General features: G+C 36.9%; 1 protein-coding gene across 1 annotated transcript in view; it reads left to right on the forward strand.

The window, feature by feature from the left end:
* The window catches only part of LOC123560852 (E3 ubiquitin-protein ligase TTC3-like), an 84,216-nt gene that overhangs the window by 58,380 nt on the left and 7,552 nt on the right, over window positions 1-18,284 (forward strand). Inside the window, exons 28-37 of the mRNA XM_053552604.1 lie at window positions 1,231-3,136; window positions 4,853-4,992; window positions 5,540-5,608; window positions 6,031-6,231; window positions 7,101-7,203; window positions 7,717-7,815; window positions 8,635-8,725; window positions 12,113-12,509; window positions 12,841-13,000; window positions 15,175-15,381. Of these exons, the coding sequence (XP_053408579.1) occupies window positions 1,231-3,136; window positions 4,853-4,992; window positions 5,540-5,608; window positions 6,031-6,231; window positions 7,101-7,203; window positions 7,717-7,815; window positions 8,635-8,725; window positions 12,113-12,509; window positions 12,841-13,000; window positions 15,175-15,381 (3,373 nt within the window). The remainder of the gene's footprint in view (window positions 1-1,230; window positions 3,137-4,852; window positions 4,993-5,539; window positions 5,609-6,030; window positions 6,232-7,100; window positions 7,204-7,716; window positions 7,816-8,634; window positions 8,726-12,112; window positions 12,510-12,840; window positions 13,001-15,174; window positions 15,382-18,284) is intronic.

An 18,284-nucleotide genomic window follows, 5' to 3' on the forward strand; every position in this document is an offset into this window, starting at 1 on the left:
TTATATACTTAAGCTATTAAGTTTTTGCATCCAATGTTTTCCGCAAAACTTTGTGGCGGCTAAATTTCCTGTCATCATAAAAAACACAAAATATAGTGTTCACGAACATTTCTAGGGTTACAGTATAAAGCCCTCTCCTGCTCTCACAATTATTATGTCTCCCACTACACAGTGGTGTGGGAGACATATTGATTTACTCCAGTCTGTCTGTGTGTGTGTGTGTGTGTGTGTCTGTCTGTCTGTCACAAAGCTTGTCCGCACTTTTAAGTCGAACATTTCTCATCTGATCTTCACCAGACTTCAACAAAATGTGTCTGCCAATAAGTGCTTGGCCAAGTTCAATAACTAGCCAAATCATCCTAGGCACTTCGGAATTATGGCCCTTGAATTACCAAAAACACTCAGATTTCTTGCGCAGTTTTGCCCCCAAAGCGGCGCCTATACTACTAGTAGAATAGACGTCCTTTTGGTGTCAAGAAGGCACATGCACATGTGGATTAAGTAAATAGTATATAAAGACTGACTTACAATTTAGATGATTAGGCAGTTGTGGGAGACATGCGCTTTTCTCAAAAGCAGCTCTAGTTTTCAATTGAGATTACTTGTGGCTGTTATAGCTCAAAATAGAAATACCTTTTATAAGTAACCTCTTCATTCTCATGAATCACAAGACGGATCTTCATCAGACTTGGTCTGTAGCAACATTGTAAGGTCCTAAAATTTGTTCAATACAAGAGTGCTTGGCCCCTTTAAGGGTCTGTTAGAGCTATGAATAGAAAGACATTCAAACGACTTTTTTGCATGAACCACTTTACAGAACTTCATCAAACCTGCTCTTTAATATGATAATAAGGTCCTCTTCCTCATTTATTCAAATGGGAGCATTTGGCCCCTTTTAGGGTCTGCTAGAGGTACAATAGAAATGTCTTTAAACAAAGTCTTTTCATTAAACATTTGTAGGATCTTCATCAAACTTGGTCTGTAACATCCTTATAAGGTTCTCTCCAAAATTTGTTTATATGGGGCCTTGACCCCTGTTAAGGTCACTATAGCTAAAAAATTAAAAAGAATCTTGAATCATGAACTGCTTGATTGACCTTCATGACACTTAGTCTTTTGTGTATAATTGTAAGATCCTCTCCCAAATTTTATCTAAATGATGACACTTTTAGATATTTTGTTGTTCAGAAAGTGATGTTTAATTATTTTATTGTAAATTTATATATTTAGGTATTTTGTTGAGATTCTGAAAGCAAATGGTCCCCTGGCAATAGATGACACTCGGATACAGCAAGAGTTGGAAGTGTTCCCACAGGAAGCTTTGGAAAAGATTAAATTAGTTGGTGGACTTGCAGACTTTTTAAGGCAGTCACTCAAGTTTGCTGTCATAGACGATGTTATTTCACTTATGTCGGATGCTGTGCGTGCACGTGAAATAGCTTTAATTCGCAGACAGGAACGTCAGAATTCTGGCAATGAGCCAGCAGTTCAAAATGCTTGGAAAACAGTCGGAAAAAGTGTGAATAATGTTGATGCATTGAGTGAAAGTCTAAAGACTAACGTTACAATGGCTGCCTCGATTTCTACTTCTTCAAGCTTAAATTTTTCCGATGTTAATTCAAGTGTTAATTCCAAAACTTTATCTGTTTTACCAAATTCAAACAATTCGAATAGTGTTTCACCATTTGTTGATTTACCTGCTTCTACTTCTCAAAATAACCAAGGGATGCACTGGTCAGAGGGTGTGAGCAGTTTTGATATAACAAATCCAATTAAACCTCCTGTGACTGTACCAGCACCAGTGCAAGTGTCGACTTTTGACACTTTGGACTCAATTGATGATTTACCTATTCAAGATACTAGTGAATTAAAGACGAAAAAAGATTTGGATGACATTGATGATTTAGACGGACTTTCAGAAAGCGGAAGCGAACTTAAAGAGAGTCAGGAAAATGGAGGTTATAAGAATGGTTTAAGACTTGATCCAAGACTGGCTTCTTTAGATATTGGGAAAGTTGATTCAAATAGCAGGTGTAGTTCAAAATCAGATATAAGTGAAAGGAGTTATGGAAGTGCTTTTGGGAATATTGGACAACCAAAAATGCCACAAATGTGGGACAAGTTGGAAAGTGATTTTGATTCTTCCTGGAGTCGAGGAAGTAGGGAAGAAAATCAAAATGTAGAAAGGAACAGTGTTGAAAGTGTGGCTCTTGAGGCAAAAAGACTTGGTGAGGAATTTGTTCGAAAATCTGACGAAACTTTTGTGTCGGAGTTAGCAGAATCGGTTGTTGATAAGTTGTATGAAGGAAGAAGGGTGTCTGATAGTGAACGTACATCCACCTTGAACAAAGTATCTGCTGATATTTGGAAAGACTTTGAAAGAAGTGCAAATGCAGGGAAGAAAGGAGTATCTAGTTTATGGGCAAATACACCAGCTGGAGCAGATTATAGTAAGAATATGGGGAAATTTGCTACAGATTTTATGAAACGTCATTATAACTCGGAAAGGAATTTAGTTTCTCCTACTTCAGATTTGAGTACTTTACCGCCTCAGAAACCTTCAGTTACTCCAGATAGTTTTAGTTCTTTTTCAAATCATCCTGGTTTTAATTCCACTTTTCCTTGGCCAGATGGAAAGGCCAGCAAAGAGATGCAAATACAACCTTCAGTTTCATCAAATTCAGGATATAATCTTTTCTCGGGCCCCACTTGGGGATTAGATTCTTTTAATAGCAGTTCTGCTCCCAGTGCACCAGCTCCATTAAGTGTCCCACCTCCAAAACCCATGATGCCTCCTCCACAGGGACCATTTGTTCGACCCCCATTGGCAGTGTCTGGATATTATCAGCATCCAAACATGCAAGTACCTTTTCGACCTCCACCACGTTTGCCAATGCCTCCTCCAATGGCAATGCCATTTCCACCACAAGTTCGAGTTGAAATGAAAGACAAAGAGACACAAGCCATTTTACAAGTTGAATCAATAGGGACTATGACAGAAGTGTATGAACCTTTCAAGAAAGAATATCTTCAAATGAAGGAAAATCGTGACGAGGCCATTAGAGTTATGGCAGAGAGTAAAAGTCTTTATGAGAAACTTTTACTTGAACATAAAGCTAAAGAACAACAAATTCTGGTAAGTAAACGTTTTCTGTATATAAACAGTAAAGTTGTGGTAGTGAACGCTTTCCATAGTTATAAGATGGATGATATGTATATGTAAAAAGTTTTATTCATAGTCTTATGTTACAAGTATCATCCATTCTACAGTATGACTATGGAAAGCCAACACTACCCCAGTTTTACTATGATTGTTCAGTCACTTGGTTCTTGACAACTTTGAAAACAGTCTTGAAGGTTAATATTCGACTGCTAGTGACTACCAGTTTTAGATAGTCATAAACAGTAAGCACCACCACCCCTACTGACTTTGGGATCACCAGATTAAAGGTCAAGGTCACAGGGGCCAATGTTAACTTTTTGCATGAAGGCACTTTACTCGCGAACCACTGCACCCAGGACCTTCAAACTTCACATGCTGATAGTACTTATTGAGTACACCACCCCTACTGACTTTGGGGTCACCAGGTCAAAGGTCAAAGTCACAGGGGCCAACATTAACTTTTTGCATGAAGGCACTTTTCTCGCGAACCACTGCACCCAGGGCCTTCAAACTTCACATGCTGATAGTATTTATTGAGTACACCACCCCTACTGACTTTGGGATCACCAGATTAAAGGTCAGGGGCCAATGTTAACTTTTTGCATGAAGGCACTTTACTCGCGAACCACTGCACCTAGGACCTTCAAACTTCAAATGCTGATAGTAATTATTGAGTACACTACTCTTATTGACTTTGGGGTCACCAGGTCAAAAGTCAAGGTCACAGGGGCCAACGTTTACTTTTTGCATGAAGGCACTTTACCCGCGAACCACTGACCCAGGACCTTCAAACTTCACGTGCTGATAGTACTTATTGAGTACACCACTCCTACTCACTTTGGGGTCACCAGGTCAAAGGTCAAGGCCACAGGGGCCAACGTTAATCTTTTGCATGAAGGCACTTTTCTTGCGAACCACTTCACCCAGGACCTTCAAACTTTACATGCTGATAGTACTTTATGAGTACACCAACCCTACTGACTTTGGGGTTACTAGGTCAAAGGTCAAGGTCACAGGGGCCAACGTTAACTTTTTGCATGAAGGCACTTTACATGCAAACCACTTCATTCAGGACCTTCAAACTTCACATGCTGATAGTACTTATTGAGTACACCACCCCTACTGACTTTGGGGTCACCAGGTCAAAGGTCAAGGTGCTGCGGGGGCATTTGTCACCATTAGTGACAGCTCTTGTTTGTTAAAGTTTTTGATAAAGTCAAATATCTCTGTTACTATCAAAGCTTTTGACTTGAAACTTAAATTAGTTATTTACTATCAAATTCTACACCAGGAGAAACAATCCACATAACTCTGATTTGAATTTTGACAGAGTTATGCCTCTTTTTAACTTAGAATTTTTTGGTTAAAGTTTAATAGATTTTTACTGGCAAAACTCTAATTCAGAGTCAAGCACTGAGAAAAGTTGAGCGTGCTGTCCTATGGACCTATGGATTTGGCAGCGGTGTCTAGCTACTTAAAATTCGGATCAGCCGATGAAATCCCTGTTGTATCTGTACAATATGAAATCCAGTGGACCTGTTTGCCTAAATAGTAGTCACTTTTACCAAAACCTCAAAACTATATGACAGTGAAAGAACTTGATTTGAAAGTATATAAAAACTTGCTGTTTGAAGATGACATGGCAGACTTTACCTACTGATGTATATAAATATTGTATATTGTTACCAGGTATTAGAAGCCGATATTAACAATAAGGTTGGTATGTTTGATCTTGAGAAGAAATCGTGGAAGAATGATCGAGAAGCATTTGTAGAGGAGATCAAGAGACTTCAAGAACAAGTTGTTACAAGAGATAGTCAGGAAAAGGAGTGAGTACTTTCTAGAAATGTTTGCTGATAAACGTTCTGAAAGATTATATTTGTTATCCTTTATGTGTAGATTACTAATAATTATGTCCAGTGAAACGCTACTCACTTTGCTTGAGAATTGATAACTAGCAATACATGTGATCCTTTTAAAAAAAAAAAAAATTTTCTTCAAGCAATTGGTGCTTTACTGTAGATACATTCAATTTTTCTTGATCTCATACAAGTTAGGCTAAGGCATGGTAAACTGGAAACAAAGTGATCTTGGAATATTTTTTTCTATTGGAAAAACACTTCCGCTTTAGTTCGTAACTGTGCAGAGATATTTGTGACTTTTGATTTGATTTTCTTTTGAAATTTGTATACCTAATTTGCAAAGAAGCATGGATAATTTGTTGTTTATGTTGGTATAAAAATCAGAACTATATTTCCTGTAAAGATAACAGATAGTTGTTATGAAGATTTGTGGTAATGTTGAAATGTTTCACATAATCCAATTCAAAAAGGAACGTAAGGTGGATATTTTTAGAAGTTCTGATTATGTTTACAGATTGAAAGAAAAGATGATTGGACAAGAAAAACGAGTGAATGAGCTTGCTATACTTGCCAAGGATCAAAGGTTTGCAATTTATATAAGTGGTTGTAATAAGTCTCCAATCCATATTAGTGTGATTGTAAAAACTCTCCAATCCGTGTGAATGTACTATGTCTGCAAGTTGCAGATAAGGAATTCTTATTGGGAATGAGGTTTTTCATGTACTGCTGAGTTACTTGTCTGAAACTGAGCATAAAATTTCCTTATTGCTACGACTATAGACTTGGCGAATTTATTTTCTCACCATTCCAACTATTTTAATTTTGATTATGGCGTTATGTAATTGGAAATCTGTACTAAACAGGCAGAAACAAGGACATCATCTAGCAAATGATGCCAAAAATTATATCGATAAACAGTTTATTAAAACTGGTTGATTCTTGAAAACACCACAAATGTTTGACACTGTGTTTTATAGATCTGGTGAACTTAATCTTGTTTTGCAGGGACAAAGATTTGGCAGAGATTAAGAAGTGTATGGAAAATGCTGAAAAGTACAGACACCTCCATGATACACAACTTCAACGTGCAGTATCTGCTGAATCTGAAATACTAAAATCGAAATTGCAGGCAGCAAAAAGTACTCTCGAACGCTCACAGAAAGAGGCTTCATTTCACAAACAGAGGCTGTCTGGTTTTGTACAAAAGTAGGTATTCTGTTAAAGTTACCATCACTAAAGTTTCCTTAAGGTGTGGAAGTGTTAATTGATTTTTGCCGTCAGTAATGCTACATGATGCTGCAGAATTGTGTGAGGAGTTCTAGATTCTGTTGAACAGTCATGTAAATCATATGAAAGTGGTTCACATAATTGAATATAAATCATTGGGGCATAATATCTGTGAGCTTTGTGATAGATATAATCCACAAAATTAAGTCCCAACATACAAATAAAATCCCACTTAATTTATTAAAGCTTTAGAATTTGAATGGACACTTTTCTGGTGGCACAAACTTTGAAAATTGAAATCCACCACACAGAATGAAACTGCTATGACAGGAAACAACATTTTATGCCAACAAAATTAACTTGAGTTCACAATATTAGGGAATAAACTTACTCAATATTGTATAAACAGAAAAGTTCGCTTCGCAGAAATATTTGCAAATTTCACAAATTCATAAAATTCGTGAAAATATCAACCAGCTTAAATTTCCACATTCACCAAGACTTTTCATTACAGTCAAGTAAAAATATTTCCACTCGCAAAATGTTCAGAATCAGCAGTTCGCTTTTTGACCCGCTCAAATATCCACTTCTACAGTATTTTTCTCAGTCCAGCAAAAGCTACTGTGAAATCATAAGTATTTGTTAAGGAATATTTTCATGGTTGAATTGATCCATGAAATTAAATCCTAACAAACCAGTAAAACCCCAGTTCATTTTATGTTCGATACTTGTAACCCACAAATTCATATCCCCAAAAATTACTGTTTTGGTGAAAACCAAGAAATTTCGTGCCTAAGAAAATAAATGATTTATACGATATGAAATAAATACTTGTTTGTTTATTTCAGACATGAAGAAGATAATAAACCTATACCCCCACCCCTGCAGCAGGCGTTTGAATTCATGACATCAGCTGTGAAAAAATCAGAGGAAAATCTTAATAGTATTACGGTAAGTACACACAGATTGCCATGTGGGATTAGGTATTACAGGGCAAATACATGTATATGGTTTGTCTTTTACATAACAGTATTTGAGCCGCGCCATGAGAAAATCAACATAGTGGGTTTGCGACCAGCATGGATCCAGACCAGCCTGTGCATCTGCGCAGTCTGGTCAGGATCCATGCTACTCGCTAACAGTTTCTCCAATTCCAATAGGCTTTAAAAGGGAACAGCATGGAGCATGACCAGACTGCGCAGATGTGCAGGCTGGTCTGGATCCATGCTGGTCGCAAACCCACTATGTTGATTTTCCCATGGCACGGCTCATTTAATTAGAAGATCATGTAGTGCAGCACACAGTCAATCTTCATTTTCATTTTAAGGAAAAGATGAGTTCAGGATGAAGTAATTTTTTTTTATAAGAAACTCAAATTCTTATTGATTAACATCACATTTTCATTTTAAATCTTTTTGATATTAGACATATGGTACTGTAATTATCATTATTTTATGATTTCAGGTCGCTTATGAAGAACAAATAGCAAAATTAAAAGCAGGGACTCCCCTAGCCGACCTTGAACAAATAGCCGTTCCCAGTCCTCCCCCTGTACCAGAATCAGTATGTACATGTATTCTTTTTTTTAATTATCCATGTACATATTAATGTTTTATTTAATCTAAAGCCATTTTTCATGAGTACTCATTATTTCAGTTATATAAAGGGGTCAGATTCTCTGACTATTTTATCCCTTTGATAGTTTTTGCTATATGCAATGTAGAAAAAAATCTTGTGTGTCCTTCTTCTCCCACACTATTTGACTGATTTGCTTCAAACATTTATAGATGAACAAGCTTGATGTACAGATGACCTTTAAAGAAGGATTTTTTTCGGTGAATATTTTTACCACAGTTATGGTCCTTTGATAGTTTTTGCTATATGGAATATAAAGAAAAGTCTTGTGTGTCCAACTCCTTACACACAATAAACCTGATTTGCTTCAGACTTTCACAGATGAACAATCTTGATGTGCAGATGACCATAAAGGAAGGATTTTTTTTTTATGTGACTATTTTTACAGCAGTTATGGCCCTTTGATAGTTTTTGCTATATGGAATATAGAGAAAAGTCTTGTGTGTCCAACTCGTCACACACTGTAAACCGTATGTTCTCCGAGATTATTTGATAACAGATTCATTTGGTGAAGTTGGCAGTTACTTGCGGAGAACAGAATCCAAGAACACTGATTAGGTTAACTGCCCGCCGTTGCATAACTGAAATAGTGTTGAAAAACGGCATTAAACTTTAAAAAAACAGACATGGTTCATTTGATTATATTTCTTTTCACACATAAGAATTGAGCCATGCCAATATACACTCACTTTCTACAATTACCAAAATTAATGGACTACTTCATTGTAAACGTTTCATTGTTTTCAGATACGGGGTTTACCGTTCATGCAGCCAGGGATGCCAGGTTTTATGATGCCGAGAATGCAGTTCCCTAATAGGCCTCCGTTTAACAATCCAGGTAGACTACATAGATGTATAGCTTGTATCATAATTTAGAAAATACTTGAAATGAGATAGGTTCTGTGGTATCTGGAGATCATTTCTGATATTTCCTCGTTCGTACCTGCCAACATATGGGTCAGATTCCTTTTTGCAGTGAAAAGCGACAGATTAATTTCCTGGGTGTAGGGAAAGTAAATCTTTAAATATTTTCTTCCAAGCTTTACATTGTGTATAAGACCCCTGGTGCTTCTCCAGGCCTTAATTCAGGCACCAGCAGGCACTTTGATAGAAACACTGGGTGCCAACATACATAAACTTCACATAAACATTGTCCAGCATACAAACAAAGTATGTGCAGGGGCTGGGCCTATTATACATAAGGTCAAGGTCACCAAGGTGTAATACTTTGGTTATTTTTAGCTCCACTATTTGGAGAATAGGGGGTCTATTCTACTCGCCCCGGCATCGGCATCAGCGTGACCTTTCTTGGTTAAAGTTTTTCGGCAACCTTTGTTTTTCTGTCATATCTTTGTTACTGTTGCTTATATCTTACTGTAACATAACATTAACATTGTTCGGCATGCAAATAAAGTATGTACAGGGGCTGGGCCCATTATACCAAAGGTCAAGGTCACCAGGGTGTTATGCTAAAGTTATTTTTAAGGTTAAAGTTTTTCGGCAACCTTTGTTTTTCTGTTATATCTTTGTTACTATTGCTTATATCTTACTGTAAGTTCACATATACATTGTCCAGCATACAAACAAAGTATGTGCAGGGGCTGGGCGCATTATACCCAAGGTCAAGGTCACAAAGTTGTTATACTTGGAATTATCTTCATGTTATATTTTTTCGAAAGCTTTGTTTATAGACATATCTTTGGTACTTTAAAAGATAATGATTTGAAATTAAATATATTTCTTTATAATCGTCATCTGCACCTGTGGTTACAAACCCCATAACTCTAATTGTATTTTTGACAGAATTATGCCCCTTTTGTACTTAAAGGTTTTTTGCAATCTTCGCTTTCTGGATATAACTTTAATGTAATATAAGATAAAGACTTGAAACTTAAAATGTATCTTTATCATCATCATCTGCATGTGTGGTAACAATCCCCATAACTCTTATTTCTATTTTTGACCAAATTATGCCCCTTTCATACTTAAATTTTTTAACAAACTTCGTTTTCTGGACATAGCTTTGGTACTATATAAGATAATGACTTGAAATTTAAAATATATCTTTACCATCATCATCTGCCATACATGTGATACATCCCGGATTGTCCGGGATTGTCCCGGAAATTACATACTCGTCCCGGTGTCCCGGACAGTCTTAAAATGTCCCGGAAAAATAAAAATACAGGAACAAATAAAAACAATCCCCCAAAAAACTTGTTTTTGTCTATAATTTGTTAAATTTTACACAATAAACAGTCCCCGTTGTCACATTGTTTATTCCTAATCACTTTCCCTCGAGCGGGCGAGCGGGACACGTGTTGATTAAGCCTGCTTTGATCACGCGACGATCTTTTGATGACACTGATTAAGTTACAGTCAGTTATTATGATGACCCTGATTAAGAACTGACAGGATTATGCAATCAATAACTGTTTTATGATAGTTAAATTAGGAACAATAGTCGTAAATCTCTTTGTTTTTAGCACGTTGGCAATAAAGCTACATGTAGCCTTTATGGAAGAGATTATTGAAAACGGTCAATTAAACGATAATTATTTTAAAAGGTTGTAATTATTTAAGATCTAGATCGATTGTCACACATATTTTAAATTAAAATGCTGAATGCCTTTGCCGACCGACCCATGAAAATTGACCCGACTCCAAATATTTTATATTGTCGATTTTATCTACAAGATTTATTTTGTTCCTTTAAGGATTCATTTAATTATTAGATAAATGTTTAAGCTTTAGAATGATACCAAATTAGCTAGAATCTAAATCACGATGACCAGGTTGATTTTTCGTATATAGTAAGTCTCCTAATTCTGTTCACCTCGGGAACGCAATAAATTCACGTGCCGAACTATAGATGTATTACCCGTATACATGTATTTACCTCCCTTAGAAAGCTAGACGACATTTGCCGCAAATTAATACAAGCGAGTGAACAATGTTTAGTCTCGGGAAACTACATGTATATTATGATATTTTTGCATGAAACAGATGAATACCAATGTCACGGTGTATGTCCCGGACAAAAGGTAAAAATCCCGGAAATTTTAACTCAGAATCCCGGAAACGTTCTGAAAAATTATGGCATGTATGTCATCTGCATATGTGGTAACAATCCCAGTAACACTAGTTTGTATTCTTGACAGAATTATGCCACTTGGTGTATCTTCCTTTTAAAGTAGAGGTCTCTTATTGAGACATATATTCATTTTACTGTCAAATCCCTGAATAGTGGAGCGCGCTGTCTTACGGACAGCTCTTGTTTTTCGGCAACCTTTGTTTTTCTGTCATATCTTTGTTACTATTGCTTATGTCTTACTGTAACTTCACATAAACATTGTCCAGCATACAAACAAAGTATTGCAGGGCCCCATGTGGTTCTGGGTCAGTCTGTGTATGAAAAGAATTGGAATCACTGCCTTACCCTTGCATGATCGTAAGAGGCGACTAATACGGTCTTAACACTTGGTTTTGCAGTAACTCTGTGATTCCAGCAGGTATGCAAATTTTGATTCTATACCACATGTTTTTGTTTCGATGTAAATGAGATGTGGAACCAAAATTTGTAGTCCTGTTTTGCGCCATATAACCTATACTGTGTTGGTGCACCGTAAAACCCAAATAAATAAATAAGTATTGCAGGGGCTGGGCCCATTATACACCAAGTTGTTATACTTGGAATTGTTTTCATGTTAAATTTTTCCAAAAGCTTCGTTTATAGACATATATTTGGTACTTTAAAAGATAATGATTTGAAATTAAAAATATTTCTTTATAATCATCATCTGCATGTGTGGTTACAATCCCCATAACTCTAATTGTATTTTTGACAGAATTATACCCCTTCCATACTTAAGTATTTTGGCAATCTTCGCTTTCTAGATATAACTTTAGTACAATATAAGATAATGACTTGAAACTTAAAATATATCTTTATCATCATCATCTGCATGTGTGGTAACAATCTGCATAACTCTGGTTTGTACTTTTGACCATATTATGCCTCTTTCATACTTAAATGTTTTGACAATGTTAAATGTTTCAGTGTCTCAAACATAAGTATGAAGTTTTTTCGCTGCAGTCAGTGTAAAATGAGTTAAAACAAGATCAATTTTTTAAAAATTTAGAACCACTTTCAGCCATCAGTCATGTTGATAAAAATATCTTTGTCTTTATATGCATATGTGTAAAATGTATATTTCAATTGTAGGTATGGTTAAGGTACCATCACCAGTAGGTGCTGCTCCAGCAGCAATTGGAGCTCCTGTGTCTGCGGTGCCATCCAAACCTACAGAAACTGTGCAACAGCCAGTGCAAGCCCAGGTTCAGTCATCTATTGGCAATAACAATGGACTTGTGGCTACTGCCACTCAGAACCATTATAACACTTCAGTGCCAGCATCAGTGCAGGGAACGCCCAGACCCTTGGTGACACCAAGTGCTGGTGGAGGACTTTCTAAACCCGGGCAGTTACCACCTAGAGCCCCTCTAGCTGTACCAAACAGAGCCCCACTGCGCCCAATTGGTATAGGAGGTTTGGCCGCACAGATGAGCAGTTTTGATAAATTGGTGGTGAAATTAAAGATGACATTCCCTGAAAAATCCAGGTAATATTTTAGTTTTCATCTGTTTTTCTGTGTTTAATTAAATTCTTTTTCACTTTGCATTATTTCAACTTTATATACCATTGATTTATTTTTAGCATTATTTTGATAGTCTTGGTGCACTTACCATTCACTCCTCATGTTACATTTTGGAAGACAAAACTATACAAGATAGAATCCAGTAACCCATGCCAACAACCAGAGGTTTGCATAATAACCATTTGATGTGTAAAGCCCTAGTTATAAGTATTGTTGTGACAATTATCCATTACAATAATTGTTTATTAATGTTTGCAGCTTATAACTTTATGCATTTTGATTATTTTATTTGAAGGGCTGAGCTGAGTCAGTTGATCCATGCCTTACGTCAGAAACGTGGCGGGTCACTGTCTGGTATGACGATGGAGGACATTATCCAGCAGATTGCCGAGTTAATTACTGCACAGGAGCAGCAGGCAATCACTGGGACCCTGGAACAGTCCAGCATACAGCAGGTGATTACAACAAAATGGCTCATCATAATTGGTGCATTTACAGCATAGAAGTATCATGATATATGGAATTTCAGTACAAACTTCAGTCCATAATTATGCCCCCGAAGGGAGGCATATTAGTTTTCAGCTGTCCGTCCGTTCGTTACTTTGTTTGTTAGTTCGTTCGTCACAACGTTAATTTTTGCATGAAGGCACTTTACTCGCAAACCACTGCACCCAGGACCTTCAAACTCAACGTGCTGATAATACTTATTGAGTACACGACCCCAATTGACTTTGGGGACACCAGCTCAAAGGTCAAGGTCACCAGCTCAAAGGTCAAGGTGCTGCGGGTGCATTTGTCACCATTAGTGACAGCTCTTGTTTTAGCTGATATGCACTCCATGCTATAGCCTATGCAATTTGAATGAAATTCTAGGTTCTATTTATTACTGTGATTTAAAAAAAAGTAATTTTCTCTGACCATAAGAAGATTAAATAAATGGGACTAGGGATGGATACAGCAGTCTGTTTTTAAAACAAAGATAGGTACGTATGTGTGGAAAATTTGGTGTATAAAGGGAACTTTTAGTGCATGCATAGATACACATGTAGACAGAATTTTTAGTAAGTTAAGCAGAATGGAGATACAAATTGTATGAAGGGACCACTTGTCACGGTCACTGACTAACTTGTTGATGCAAGCCTTGCCAAGATTGACATCTCAAATGTAAGGAACTAACTCGTCTGACATGTTGAATGCTGATTGCAACAAAATGGCCCCTTGTGCATGAAATATCAGCAGAAGGGACACGGGAGATCATCCACAAGCAACTTGATGGTCATGATGCAACTTCCAATAGAATGCAGCATCAATACCTCTGTATATTACAGACACCTAGGATTATTTTCTATCTATTCATATTTAACTTCATATGAACAGCTATCACATTTTGATTTTGTTGATTTTAATTTCATTCATTCTCAGATTGGTAGTTGTATTTATATAGAGGATATTACATGAGTGTCTTTTCATATTGAATTTATTAAACGAGTTGAATAAAATTATAAAATGCGAGGCTCTGCCGAGCATTTTATCAATTTTATTCAATGAGTTTAATAAATTCAATATGGAAAGTCACAAATGTAATATTCTTTTTATCACATGTTAGCCTTTCTTGTCGAAACATCAGAAATCGACTTTCTTTTACTATATAAACAAGACAATTTGACCGACGTCGCCTATACTATAAATGACGTCGACGTCAAAGCTTTATTACACTAGTGTATTATCATTTTTATTTAATGGCTTTATTACACTCCTGCGATGTCAAACATGTGATAATTCTATGTATAGGATAGAGGTTATGAAGTGCAATCATCAGTGTTAAGAGAGCATACTGACAGCAGTTTCTTAATACTGAATATTTCACTTCATGGCTTTTATCCAACTTGAAGAGTCTTTCCTACTTTTTCAATACAGCTCAACGAAGGTAACACTTTCCTTAGATATTCCACTTGCTGTACACTCCATGAATAGATATTGCAACATTTTGAAAATTTGGCATGTGATTGGTTGAAAAAGTAGGATAGACACAGATGTACATTTTGTTTATTTTTCTCTTCAACATATCTACTATTTGATCCACATTTTTTAGAAACAAGAATATTTTCGTCATTTCTACAATACCATTCAAATAACACATATTTACAGTAATAGTAACTTTTTAAATTTTCAAAATACTTTAGTATAATTAATTTTTTATGAATTGTCAAAACTATTTTGATAGGATAATTTTTGTTGCGAATTATTGACACTACATTTTGAAGTTTATGTTTCGACTTTATTTGTTGATTGGATATCTCAGTTGGTATGTACCGGTAAACAATATTTCCATTCGTAAAATCTTAACTAGAATTTCTTTTTGAAACTGTTCTTGGGTGGGCCAGATTTTACACAATAAATACATGTCTGGCCATGAATTGCCATTTATTAAAGACCTCTTTAAAATAAAAAAAATTTCTTTACCTATTCCTTGAGGTTTTCAGAATGAAGGACAAATTTGGATCTAGCAAACTAAAGCAGAAAATTCACAATAAAAATTGTTCGTAAGTCGATCAAACAGTAGGTTTTAAATTTATGGCAATAGGGTACAGGTTTAAAGTGGGTGTAATGAAAGATTTATTTCTGACAGGCTGGTAGTAAGGCAGTTGGACCTCCACCTGGGCTGAACAGTTCTTGGGCATTCCTGACTGCTGGTGGGTCAAAGTTGGGGTCAGGCAAGGGTTTGGGCTCAGAACTGTACAGGGAAGAGGAGGAGGATCCTTGTGTCATTTGCCATGAGGAGATGGACCCTAAATCAATAGTAACACTGGAATGTGGACATCTTTTCCATGATGAGGTAGGTGGTGAAAGACTCGCTGGTTGAAGAGGAAGAGAACATTGAATAGAGGAACAGGGATTTCCTGCCACCAGATGATTAATATTGGTTTATTGTAATAAATGAGAGCAACTACTTTAAGGTTCATGCAGATACTTAAGAGGACTTTATTGAAGCAATGTCATCTTTAGTCAGTTGAGTCAACTTTCTAACCAAAAATGATATAATGCCTAAACAGCTTTTAAGCTCACCTGTCACGAGCTGACAAGTTGAGCTATTGTGACTGCTTGATGTCCGTCGTGCGTAGTGTGTCGTCCGTCAACAATTTCTAAAAAAATCTACTTCTTGAAAACCACTGGACAGAAATACACCTAACTTCACAGGAATGATCCTTGGATGGCCCCCTTTCAAAATTGTTCAAAGAATTGAATTCCATGCAGAACTCTGATTGCCATGGCAACCGAAAGGAAAAACTTTAAAAATCTTCTTGTCCAAAACCACAGGGCCTTGGGCTTTGATATCTGGTGTGTAGCATCATCTAGTGGTCCTCTACCAAAATTGTTCAAATTATCCCCCTAGGAACAAATATGGCCCGGCCCCGGGGGTTACATGGTTTATATAGACTTATATAGGGAAAACTTTGAAGATCTTCTTGTACAAAACGACATGGCCTAGCGCTTTGATATTTGGTATGTAGCATCATCTAGTGGTCCTCTACCAAGATTGTTCAAATTATCCCCCTAGGGTCAAATATGGCCTCGCCCCGGGGGTCCCAAGTATGACATAGACTTATATAGGAAAAAAAGTTTAAAAATCTTCTTGTCTGAAACCACAACACTTAGACCTTTGATATTTGGTTTGTAGCATTGTCTTATGGTCCTCAACCAAAATTGTTCAAATTGTACCCCTTGGGTGAAAAGAGGCCCTGCCCTGGGGGTCCCAAGTTTTATATAGACTTATATAGGAAAAAGCTTTAAAAATCTTCTTGTCTGAAACTATACGACCTAGGCTTTCGATATTTGGTATGATGCATTGTCTAGTAGTCCTCTACCAAAATTGTTCAAATTATGCCCCTGGGGTTAAAAGAGGCCCGCCCTGGGGTCACTTAGTTATTATGTGAGTTATATTAGGAAAAATACTTGAAAAAATCATCTGATCCTATTTCCAAGACTGTTTAATTATAATTACCTGATGACCTCAAGTAATATGATGTCCCTTGACCTACTGACTTACTTTCTTGTTTTTTAGCTCACCTGTCACATAGTGACAAGGTGAGCTTTTGTGATCACCCTTCGTCCGTTGTCAGTCCGTGCGTGTGTGCGTCAGTGCGTCTGTCAACAATTTCTTGTCTGCACGATAGTGGTTTCATTTATGATTTTATTTTAACCAACTCAACACTTGTATCACATAAGTCTGTTCCTTCTAATTGGCACCATAGATCTCAGGTTGGCCTGGGGCCATTCTTGACTTGGCAAATCCATTATGAGTTCGATTTGGCCACCTGACAAAGTGACAAGTGAGCTTTTTGACGCCTTGTCTGCACCGTACGCCAACTTTGTTGTGAATTGGTATTTTTCAGTAAATCTTCATCGAAAGTAACAGATGCACTTGTGAATCTAGGCGTTCGAACGTCACGTGTGCCCGTCACAGTCTAGGTCTAAAATATGCCTTGTGACCACTCTAGAGGTCAATTTTCAAAATCTTTATGAAAGTTATCAGAATGTTCACCTTGATGATATCTAGTCAAGTTCGAAACTGGGTCACGTGCGGTCAAAAACTAGGTCAGTAGGTCTAAAAATAGAAAAACCTTGTGACCTCTCTAGAGGCCATATTTTCATGAAGATCTTCATGAATATTGGTCAGAATGTTCACCTTGATGATATCTAGGTCAAGTTCGAAACTGGGTCACGTGGCGTCAAAAACTAGGTCAGTAGGTCTAAAAATAGAAAAACCATTGTGACCTCTCTAGAGGCCATATTTTTCATGAGATCTTCATGAATATTGGTCAGAATGTTACCTTGATGATATCTAGGTCAAGTTCGAAACTGGGTCACGTGTCCGTCAAAAACTAGGTCATAGGTCTAAAAATAGAAAAATCCTTGTGACCTCTCTAGAGGCCATATTTTCAATGGATCTTCATGAAATTGGTCAGAATGTTCACCTTGATGATATCTAGGTCAAGTTCGAAACTGGGTCACGTGCCGTCAAAAACTTGGTCATTAGGTCTAAAAATAGAAAAACCTTCTGACCTCTCTAGAGGCCATATTTCTCAATGGATCTTCATGAAAATTGATCAGAATGTTCACCTTGATGATATCTAGGTCAAGTTCGAAACTGGGTCACGTGCGGTCAAAAACTAGGTCAGTAGGTCTAAAAATAGAAAATCCTTGTGACCTCTCTAGAGGCCATATTTCTCAATGGATCTTCATGAAAATTGGTCAGAATGTTCAGCTTGATGATATCTAGGTCAAGTTCGAAACTGGGTCATGTGCGGTCAAAAACTAGGTCAGTAGGTCTAAAAATAGAAAAACCTTGTGACCTCTCTAGAGGCCATATATTTCACAAGATCTTCATGAAAATTGGTCAGAATGTTCACCTTGATGATATCTAGGTCAAGGACGAAACTGGGTCACGTGCCGTCAAAAACTAGGTCATTAGGTCTAAAAATAGAAAAACCTTGTGACCTCTCTAGAGGCCATATTTCTCAATGGATCTTCATGAAAATTGGTCAGAATGTTCACCTTGATGATATCTAGGTCAAGTTCGAAACTGGGTCACATGCGGTCAAAAACTAGGTCAGTAGGTCTAAAAATAGAAAATCCTTGTGACCTCTCTAGAGGCCATATTTCTCAATGGATCTTCATGAAAATTGGTCAGAATGTTCAGCTTGATGATATCTAGGTAAAGTTCGAAACTGGGTCATG

This window comes from Mercenaria mercenaria, chromosome 10 (genome assembly GCF_021730395.1).
Source record: "Mercenaria mercenaria strain notata chromosome 10, MADL_Memer_1, whole genome shotgun sequence".
Classification (NCBI taxonomy): domain Eukaryota; kingdom Metazoa; phylum Mollusca; class Bivalvia; order Venerida; family Veneridae; genus Mercenaria; species Mercenaria mercenaria.